At 41.4% G+C, this 11,203-nt stretch overlaps 1 protein-coding gene and 1 pseudogene across 1 annotated transcript in view; both read left to right on the top strand.

The window, feature by feature from the left end:
- LOC102855861 overlaps positions 1-2,076 on the top strand; it is an 8,283-nt pseudogene extending 6,207 nt beyond the window's left edge.
- Positions 2,077-3,551: 1,475 nt separating this feature from the next.
- Positions 3,552-11,203, top strand: part of LOC102855444 (keratin-associated protein 10-7-like) — a 27,234-nt gene continuing 19,582 nt past the window's right edge. The window contains exons 1-2 of the mRNA XM_006898418.1: positions 3,552-3,785; positions 3,885-3,921. Coding sequence (XP_006898480.1) covers positions 3,552-3,785; positions 3,885-3,921 — 271 coding nt within the window. The remainder of the gene's footprint in view (positions 3,786-3,884; positions 3,922-11,203) is intronic.

The raw sequence follows: 11,203 nt of genomic DNA, 5'->3' as shown, positions 1-11,203 counted from the left end.
GCAACAATGAATGAATGAAAACCCAAAATCTCTGTAAAATGTTCATTAAAATTAATACAATTTAATAATTAAAAAATAGCCTAGTACTGACAATTACAAATTAGTAAATAGAATTGTGACCCAAGAAGTAAATCCGATCACCTGTGGACCTAATCCTAGACAAACAGATGAAATGCATTAGATAGAGGAATTAAAGACTCTTGAGCAAATAGTAGTGGTAAAATTGGATAGATATTTGGGGGGGAACCCCCAAACTAAAACAAAGCAAATACCTCACACCATATGAAAAACACAAGATGAAAGAATGATCTAATATAAACTCTAAAACAATAAAGATTACCAAAAGAAAAAGTGAGGCAAACGTAAAGAGCCTAAACTATGGCTTTGACAATGAAACATAACTGATAGTGTATGTTGAGGAAATAATCTATGTAAGGAGAGTTAGACTATAAGAACTTTCTAGACATTAAATCCTCCTGTGCATCAAAGGAGTTCTCCAAAAAGGTAAAGAGAGAACCTACAGGTTGGGGAAAAAATGGTTAGCAACAGCATACCTGACAAGGGACTGATCTTTACAATTTGTAGAAAACTGCAACAACTCAATATAAACAACCCAATTTTTAAAAATGGACAAAAGACATTTCACCAAAGAAGACATTCAGATGGCCAATGAACACGTGAAGAAGTCATCAAGATCATTAGCTATCTATTGTTGTTGTTACATGCCATTGAGTTGTAACAGACTCAAAGCTGACTCTCCAGAAGGTTTTCAAAGGCTGTAAATAGCACAGGCGGAGGTTGCTCATCTTCCTCCCACAGGGTGGCTGCTGGATCAGAACCATGTGCCTTTGGGTTGGCAGCACAACTCCTTACCACTAAGCCACCAGAACTCGCTATTGGAGAAAGGCAAATCAAAGCCGCATTGAAACAGCATATTATATTAGCAACAATATCCCCTGCCATGGAGTCCGTTTCAACTCATAGCAGCCCTCCATTGGTTTGTTTTTTTTTTTTTGGTGTTGTAAATCTTTCTCCCACACAGTGCTGGTGGAGTCACACTGGTATGGAGAAAGGATTCAGCCGTGGTGCACTGTTGCAGAATGTTGGGGAGGATGGGACAGATCACCTAAGCTCCAGATAAATGCAAGTTTACCCACAGCCTTTAATACAGGGTAGGAAAAGCTCCCCTGTGTTTGGCTGTATGGGCTTGAGAAAGCTTGCCACCTGGTAAGATGGCTGTAACATCTATTGAGCTGGGAGTGGTCTGCACAAGGCTGAAGTTCTTCTAACCAATCCACATATCCCACGTCTGTAAGTCCACCCTATCCGGCCTTCCTGTTTACATGTTTGTATTTAAGTGCACTGCAGTCCCAATAAAATTGAGCTGGATTGACTCTCTGATCCTCTCCCAGAATGGTGTATCTGTTATGCTTACCCCCATCAGGGTGTCACTGTTAAGTTTCCAGCAAACAGACAGCGACAGTGCACATCTTTTTCTATTTTTAAACCATGCAGAGTTCCCTTGCTCTGTCTGGATAACAGCTTCTTGGTCTAGTTACTGGTTTTGCACTATCAAGTGTTCTGAGATCCCATTTACAATCCACATAGTCATATGCCTTTGATTATTCAATAAAACACAGACAGACATCCTTCTGGTATTTTCTGGTTTTAGCCAAGATCCATTTGACATTAGCAATGATATTCCTCATGCTGTGGAATTTTCCAAATCCATCCTGAATTTCTGGCAGTTTCCTGCTAATGTGCTGTTTCAGTCATTTGAAAATAATCTTCAGCAAGATTTTGCTTACATATAATATCAATGATATTGTTAAATAATCTCCACACTGTATTGTATCACTGCTCTTTTAGAATGGGAACAGATATAAATCTCTTCCAATCAGTTGGCCATAATGTTGTCTTCCAAAAGTTTCGGCACAGACTAGGGAGCACATCCAAAACTACATCCATTTCCCAAACCTTAAATTTCTGGGTTTGTTTATTTTTGGCCAGTGCTTTCAGTGCAGGTTTGATTTCCCCTATCCCCTTTTCTTTCTTTTGTAGAGGAGTTACTATTGACTCTTAGCTGTATTTGCTGCAGAAGGTCAAAGACCATGGTCTTCAGTATAGATTGAAGCTCAACATCAAGAGGACAAAAATTCTTATCACTGGGCCAATTGGCAGCACCATGATAGATGGAGAAGAGATTGAGGTTGTTAACAATTACAACTTGCTTGGCTCCACAATCAACACTTTTGGCACTAGCAGTCAGGAAATAAAAAAGTAAGTTGCATTGGGAAGTCTGCTGTTAGGGACCTCTCAAAAGTCCCAGAGAGTAGTGAAGTCAATCTAGGGACTAAGGTACACCTGATCTAGGCCATGGTCTTTGCAATTACTAGTTATGCATCAGAGAACTGGACAATGACTAAAGAGGACAGAAGAAGAATCAATGTCTTTGAGTTGTGGTGTGGAGAAGAATAATGAATATACTATGGACTCCCCAGAAAAAAACAGATCTGTCTTGGAAAGGTGAAACCAAGTTTCTCCTTGGAGGTAAGAATTTTGAAGCTCCATCTTACATGCTTTGGGTACATGGCCAGGAGGGACCAGTCCTTGGTGAAGGACATCATTCTTGGAAGGGTGAAGGAACAGTGCAGGAGAGAAAGCTCCTTGATGAGATGAATTGACACAGTAACTGGAGTGATGGGGGTAAGTGGGTTGGAGTCAGTGAGACTGACTCAGAATAGTGCAGGATTCAAAGCTATTATATGTAGGGTCACTATGAGTTGCAGGTGGCTCAATGACACATTACAGCAATAACAACTTCCTGAAATGGTTCAGTGTCTACTAGGTTTTTTAGTTGATTGACTCTGTGTATTCCTTCCATATTTGTTATACTTCTTACATCATTAAAGGAAATGTAAGAAAGAGAGGCATCTGAGTGTGACACAGAAAATCCAAGGAAAGCTAAAAAGACACAAATGCTAATGCTAACAGGATCTAGTCTCTTGAACACTTTCTTTAAAGAAGGACAGGTGACATGAGAGGGTAGAGAGACTGTTTCCTGTTACCTAATTGTCTTCACGCATCATATCTTATAAGTTGTGCAAGTTTTATTATATACTTAGATTTTAAATGTTTAAAAGATATTAAAAATTTATTTTAAGAGATTCAATGTAGGATATATGGAACCAGAATAGATCACCCTCAAACTCAGCAAAAGTTTGGCACAAATATTTTTACACAACTCCTCTGGTGCTAAACAAAAGGAAAAAGGAAACTAGAACAAAAAAAAAACCCAGATGATGGAAATGGAGTTCTGCAACATATAACTACATAACACATTGTAGAAAATAAAGAGCATTAATGAGGGTGTCTCCAGCAGTTGGCTTCATACTACAATAAGGAAAAGGGAGGCTGGTTGAACCTCTTGTTGGAGCAACACAAGCCAAATAGGAACATAAAAGCTCTTACAGCCCAAAGCAACTCACACACTTACACGCACATTCATTCACTCACTCACCCTCCTCCCAGCTCACCTCCTCCATTCCACTATGGCTGACACCTGCTACCCTGGATCCTGTGTCCCAGCTGCCTCCACCATGTCCATCTGCTCCAGCAACAGGAGCCATGGCAGCCGTGTCTGCCTGCCTAGTGCTTGTGTCAGTTCCTCCTGGGAGGTGGAAGACTGCCCTGAGTGCAGCAGTGCTCCCACTTACTGCACCCCCTCATGCTCTATTACCACCTGCTACACCCCAGTCCTCTGCCTGGCCATTGTCTGCACCCTGGTGAGCTGTGTGTCCAGCTCCTTCTGCTAGCAGTCCCATGAGTCCAGTTGCTGTCATGTGGTCTGCACGAGCTCCTGTGAGCCCTCCTGCTGTCAACAGTCTAGCTGTCAGCCTGCACGCCGCATGCCCATCTACTGTGAGCCAGTCTGCTGCAAAAGCCTGTCAGCTCTGTGACCATGTGCTCTGGGGTTGCCATTTTCCTGGCCTCTGCCAGGCACCCCTTGTGCTGTAAGCGCTCCTCCTGCACGTCCCTCATCTGTCGCCCAGTGTGCACTCCTGCCAGCTGTGCCCTTGCCTCCTCCTGCCAGCCCTGCTGTTGCCCCCCAGATTCCTGTCTGACTGTTGTCTGCCACCCTGTGTGCTCCCATGTAGCCAGAATTCCAGCTCCTAAGTGTGTACACTTCACTCGTCAGGGCCAGCTGGGTATTAGCAAAAGCACTGAGCTCACAGATACCAGCATTTAGCCTTCTCAGGAGTTTAAATTCCCAGAGAGGACACCCACAGCCTGTTTCCTTTGTGTTGTTGAAGATGAAAATGGCAACCCTTTCCCAGGATGGTCCAATGTGTCGCTGTCACAGCCACCCAGAACCTGGGTACAGGTTTGGAAAGTTAGTACCCTCCTTTCTGGCCTCATAAACTCTGCTTCATTATGTTGCAAACCTCCTTTTCTTCTGCGAGCATGTTGAAGACGGGGCCTGCAGCAGGAGTGCATACATATCAGGTCCTCCAGGGACCCCTGAGCGTACATTCCATGATACTCATGAGAAAAGAACCTGGAGAACCCAAGAAGAATCCAGAGCTTTAGAGTAAACCAGGGCAACCACGTTCACTCCTGCCTAAACTTTCAGCTGACCAAGTAAACTCCTTGCTGGTCGACCCCTATATCTGCTCCCACAAACTTAAGTGGAGACCAAGGCCTCTCCTCCACCAGGAGGCTCAGTGGTGTCTCTCCTCCACCAGCAGGCTGAGGGGTGCCCAGGCATCCTGTGCTCAACCAACAAGACGAGTTGACTACTGGAACTCACTCCAACTACTCCCTCTTCCACGGCACCCACAGCCCTCCTTCCTTGGTAGGGAACCTAGGAACATTGTGACAGTGTTTTGGTGGTAGGATGCTGTTGATCAAGGGTGTCCTCTGGTGGCCCCAGAGGCTACTTCTCCTTCTTCCTCCTAAGTCTCTGGTGCCACCAGTCCCAATGGCAACACCCTCAGATTCATCATGGCATCTACCACCCACCCATGCTCGTCACCAGGCCACCCGTCCCCTGCTGCTTTCCCCTTCTGAGAACAGTATGGCCCTAGAGCAAGACCATCTGGTCAGGAGCAAGTCTCTTCACAATTCCCCTTTACTCAGGGCCACTTCATGGACCTGCCTGGGATGCAATGACCTGAGCCTCTCCCACCTAATTCTTGCCCCGTGCCCCTCCTGTTGCAGGTGTCGGATGGCACTGCTGTCTGGGGCTCTTCCCCTTCTCTTGCCCCTTTGCTTTTTGTTAGCAGGGATGCACACTAAAGGCAGTGCTGCCAGTTTTATCCTCTTTACTTTCCATGAACATTTCCCCTCAATAAACTTCCTACTCATTTGACAGTGTCTTCTTCCTTGGAGGACTCACAGTGACTTGAGGACTATTGTCTTTGTACCACTAAGGTGGCCTCGAATCACATGCCTTCGGGATTGAAGCTCAGCTTCTTGCCACTAGGTCACCAAAGCTCCCTAAAAAGAGTAAGATTTCTAGAAATCAAAACCAAACAAAGATACTACCAGTTAAACTATGACCCAATGCTCCACCAATACTCATACATGTAAAAAGTTGTACCAAACCTTGCTGCCTGCAGACTGTTCTGAAAGATTTGGTATCTCTTTCTTCGTTTACATGTGTATTCATTTTAAAAAGCATAATAATAGTAGTCTTATCTACTTGTTATTTGTAGATATTATCTTTTCTTGAATTCTGTAAAGAATGTTCTCATAGTGATGGTACAAGAGGAGAACAGGCTCAATCAAGGGAATGCTTTTAATTCTTTGTGTTATGTTTGTTGATCGTCTCACCAGCCAGAGCAAACCTTATGACCAAACTGTGACTCAAGAAGTGAGGAAATAGGCTCTTCTTCCCACAGGAGAGGCAGCAAAGCCACAAGGATGGGTGAAGAATTGGGCCACTGGTGCCATCTACAGTAAGGTCCTTTAAAGCAAAACAAAAATCAATGCAGAGAGTTAGTCTAACCCTGACATAGGTGGTCAGCCTTTTTTTTGTACCTGACTCAGGTCATGGTCTTTTCAATCACCTGCTACTCATCTGAGACATGGAGAGTGAATAAGGATGACGGGAGAATGGATGCCTTTGAGCTGTGATGTTGGACTCCTAAAAAAACAGCTATGTCTTGGGAAAAGTGCAGTCAGACACTGTCCCCATTACCCCTGACCTGCTTTCTGGTTAACAGAAGCTAGTTATGGAGGTACTAATATACCAGGTTATGCAACATTGTGGAGAGGACCCTAGTCTGCTCCCCCCCAAAAAGAGAACACCAAGCTTTCAAGAGACTGGTAGCTATGTTTTATTTTCACCATGTCTGTAAACAGTTCTACAATCTGCTCACCTATCTATGAATTCAGGTTTTCAGAGCTTCCTGATAATATGTTGCTGTTCGATTGCTATGTATGTGTGTGTAAACATACATACATATGTAGCAAGACTTTAAAAATACGGGGGGAATGTTTGAAAGCTGAGGCTAATTCTATTTATTACTTTCCCATCCTAATATGAAAATGGGTTTGTGATTTAGGATGGAAGAGGAATGGAAGGGAATGTGTGTCATGTTCTTTATGATTTATTTATCATGTGAATTTGACCAAAAGCTTCTAATTACTATTTGTTATTGTTATCAGGTGCCACCAAGTCAAGTACAATTCATAGAAACTCTATGAACAAAAAATCTGAACCCTGTTTTATCTTGTTGCTGTCATCACACTTCCTGACACAGAAGAGCCCATTACAGCAGTTTCTGTGTCAAGCCACTTGGTTGAGGTTCTTCCTCTCCTTTGCCAACCCTCCACTCTTCCCACCATCAGATTCTTCTCCAAGGAATAGCATCTCCTAGTAACATGCCTAAATACGTGAGGCAAAACCTCATCACTCTTGCCTCCAAAGAGCACTCCAGCTGCACTCCCTCCAAGAACGTATCTGTTTGTTCTCTTGGCCATCCATGAGATGTTCAGTGCTATTCTCCAACACCACAGCTCAGAGATGTCAACTCTTTTTCCATCATCCTTATCCATTGTCCAGCTCTCAGATGCATAGCAAGTGATTGAAAAGACTATGGCCTGAATCAGACACATCTTAGTCCTCAAACTGATATTATTACTCCTCAATAATATGGAGAGGTCCCTAACTTCAGATTTTCCCAGCACAATGCATGTCCTTCTTTCCTCACTGCTGGTACTGAGGTTATAATTGTGGATCCAAGCAAGATGAAGCTGTTGACATTTTCAGTCTCCTCTCCATCCATCATGACACTGCCTATCAGTCCAGTGGTAATTACTATTTAGGAAGTATTTTGTAAGTGTCTGTCCATGTGTTCCCTATTTATGCATTTTGTTTATTAATGACTAGATGTGTAAGGTGTTTCTTAGTATGAGAGGATAACAAGAATGTTTGAGGTTTTTGTTCGTTTTTCTCCCCAAGTTGACCCAAATTAGAACTGCATGATCCTTCATTATTATAGACAAGGGGGTGTTTTAAATCAGGAGAATTCTTCTTTCATAGAACAGGTAAATTGTGCAGTGTGGGGAAATTTCCAGACAACATCTGTAGGTGGTTGTGCATAGAAAACAAATGTCACGGTCTAACTGAACTGCTCTAGTTGCAGTACTGTGGGACTGATCAACCCAAGTCTAGGATACAGAAAAAATTTTGTTCTGTGCACTCTTTGCCTATTATACATGGAATGTTTAGTACTATAATCCTGAATAGTTCCTATTTCTCATCATTTAATTCTTTTCATAAGCTTTTTAAAGCTTCTTAATCCATTTTAGTTCCATTATCCTTACTTTAAGAGAATGTCCAGCACAGTAGCCACCCCCGTTCTGTGTTCCAGTGTGTCATCAGGTCACCAGTGTTAGCTTTTTACACTGTTTGCTAAGATAGATGTTTATATTATTTATCTATAGACAACTGGTATGCTGAATAGATACATCCTGTGTCTGATATATGCGTATTACAGAAAACAAAGTCACATTCTAGAATGCCTTTTTTGTGTATTGTATATCTCTAGAAGGATGAGTGATTAGAAAAGAACAGAACTGGCCCCTGTGTAGATGTCTTTCAAGTAGTTTTAATCGTAACACATTAAGAGTCCATGGAAATTTGGAACTATCAGAGAGAGGAAAAAACAGTAAATAAGGGTTTGATCCAGCTGCTGGAGCTCACCACGATCTTTGGTGACAATTGCCTGGTTCTGAAGATTCACAAGGCCACTAGGTGTCCTGAGGGGGTAGTGTAGTCTGAGCACGTAGTAGTATTAGTAGAAGTAGTAGTAGTAGTAGATATTACATATTATGCACGTCAGTTGGTATAACACAGAATCATTGTTCTCCTGCTAGAACTCATCATGCACTTTGTTTCTATCCTCTGTGAAGTCTCCTTGGTAAAGCAAAATGTGTACTGTTTCACCAATTTATCATGACAAATTGACTATAGAGTAAAGTGCAATCTCAGAGCTAACTCTAAATGAGAATCAAAATATTGTGGGTGAAGGGTAGACTTAAAATTGGAAGCATTTAAGTGACCAAATTAAATTTTGTGAAACTCTTTACAATGATTCAATCTTTGCTCCTCTAGACATTAAATTAAAGGGAAACAAATTTGTAATAACTTTAAGCCATCAGCATTTCAAGTCTCTGAAACCAGCATTTAAGCAAATTCCTAGTACTTAGCAACTCTGCATTTCTTCAAATTGCTAATATTGTTTTTTAATGGATACGTGACTTTAGACTGTTGAAAGTATAAAGAAGAATTAAGATAACTAAGTAAACACATTTTATTAATGTTTTCTGTCTGTTAAGAATCTTTGTATATTTAATGTTTTAAATATCTGTAATATTTAAAATAATTTAGCATATTTGATTATCTAATAAATTAACCATGAGGTTTCAATTAAAAAAACCTAGCCATTCCAGCAACCATAAATGAAAATACTTGTAAACAAAGTATATGCCTATTGTGAATAAAGATTCGCTGTGTAAACCAGAAAGAATAAAAAAATAAAAGAAGTGCAGCCAGAGTACTCTTTCGAGGAAAAGATAGTGAAGCTTCATCTCACCTACTTTGGGCATGTAGCTTGGAAAGGGGCAAGTGTGCCAGAAAGGAACAGGACAGCACAGGACAGGACAAGGTCCAGATCTACTCTCCATAGAGTCACCACAAATCATACGCAACTCCAACGCATCTAACAACAACCATCCAGGAGTGAACTTGGCTCAACAGACAATTCACAGACTATGTGCTAGTACATGTATTGTGTCTAGTTGCAGTTTAAAATATTTTATAATAATCTAAACACAATTCAGCATTAAAATGAAAAGTTATTAATTCTGTAGAAAAGTATAAAATCAGACCAACAGACCAATATCACCAACTTGATATTGATGAAACACATAGATAGTGTTGGCAGGATGATTAAAATTCCTTGTATATGTAGATAGCTAGATGATAGCATAAATCTCCTTAGATGTAGTCTAACTGGATTAGTAACTTTATTAAATGTAAATATTCAAAATGTCTAAGACCCCAGATGAGATGGATTGATGCAGTAACTGGGGCAAGGGGAGTGGGTGTGTCAGAGTCAGTGAGACTGGCTCAGGACAGGACAGGCTTCAGAGCTGCTGTACAGAGGGTCACTGAGTCGCAGGCAATTTGATGGCACATAACAATAATATTAAAAGACAGAGATGAGCTAATTAGATAAATTAACAAGACCCAACTACTTGCTGCCTATACAAGTATACCCACTCCTTACTTGGTCTATGTACAGATTGCACATAAAAATAGTTAAGTGTTCTAGAATTTCTATTCTTTAAATGTTATCCACAAAATGTTATGATCCACACGATCAAGTACCTTCGCATAGTTAATAGAACACTATCAGCACCAATGAAAATAGCAGTCAACAAATTAAACACAGTATTGCACTGACCAAATCTGCTGCCAAGGACCTCTTTAAAGTGCAAAATAACAAGGATGCCACTTTAGGACTAAGATGTGCCTTGAACTATGTTTAAGGACTAAAGTGCAAGCCATGGTCTTTTCAGTTACTTGTTATACATTTCAAAGTTGGACAACAAATGAGAATGACAGGAGAAGAATCAATAACTTGCATAGGAGAGGAATACTAATTGGACTGCCAAAAGAACAAACAAGTCTATCCTGGAGAAAGTGCAACCAGGGTGCTCCTTGGAGTTATGGGCAGTGAGACTTTGTCTCACAGACTTTGGGCATGTAGTCAGGAGGGGCCAGACCTTTCAAAAAGACATTGTTCCAGGAAAGACAAAGGATTAGAGAGAGAGAGACCTCTAACTAGGTGAAGTGATACAATTGACGACAACTTTGGGCTCAGGTCTATCAGAGATCATGAGAACGATGTGGGATAGAGCAAAGTTCTGCTCTGTTTTTCACAGGGTCACTAAGAGCCCTAGCTGACTCAGTAGTACCTAACAAAAACATGTACAAGTAAATGTTGAATAGTGAATAAAGAAGATGGAGAAAATGTTTTTGAATTGTAATGTAGGGAAAGAGTAGTGAATATACCATTGACTTCCAAAAGAACAAACAGATCAGGCTTAGAAGGCATGCAGTCAGCATACACCTTAGAAATGAAGACACATGTTTTGGGCAGGTCATCAGGAGGAGTCCCTGGAGAAGGATATCATGCTTGGTAGAGTGTCAGCAAAAGTAAAAAACTCTCAGTTAGATGGACTGACACAGTGGCTGGAACAATGTTGTTATTAAGCATCATTGAGTCAAGCATGACTCATAGAGACCCTATGAACAATAGACCTGAACCCTGTCCTTTCCGGTGCCATCCTAACGATCTCTGATACACTTGGGCCCATTGCTGTAGTCACTGTACAATTCATTTGGTTGAGGGCTTTCCTCTCACTAACAGTCCACCTTTCCAAGCATGATGCCCCTTTCCAAGGAATAGCATCTCCTAACAAAATGCCCAATGTTTATGAGATGAAGCTTCATTATCCTTGCCTCTAAGAAGCATTCTGGCTGCACTCTGTCCAAGAAATATCTGTTTGTTCTTTTGGTAGTCAACAGGCAATTAATAGCAGACCGTTAATATGTTGTTGTTGTTGCTGTTTGATGCCATCGAGTCGTAGATGACTCATAGCGACCCTATGAACGAACGGCCTGAGC

This window comes from Elephantulus edwardii, unplaced genomic scaffold (genome assembly GCF_000299155.1).
Source record: "Elephantulus edwardii isolate Elephantulus edwardi_28Jun2011 unplaced genomic scaffold, EleEdw1.0 scaffold00228, whole genome shotgun sequence".
Lineage (NCBI taxonomy): Eukaryota > Metazoa > Chordata > Mammalia > Macroscelidea > Macroscelididae > Elephantulus > Elephantulus edwardii.
The sequence above is the reverse complement of the archived record's forward strand: the minus strand, read 5'-3'. Positions and strand labels throughout refer to the sequence as shown.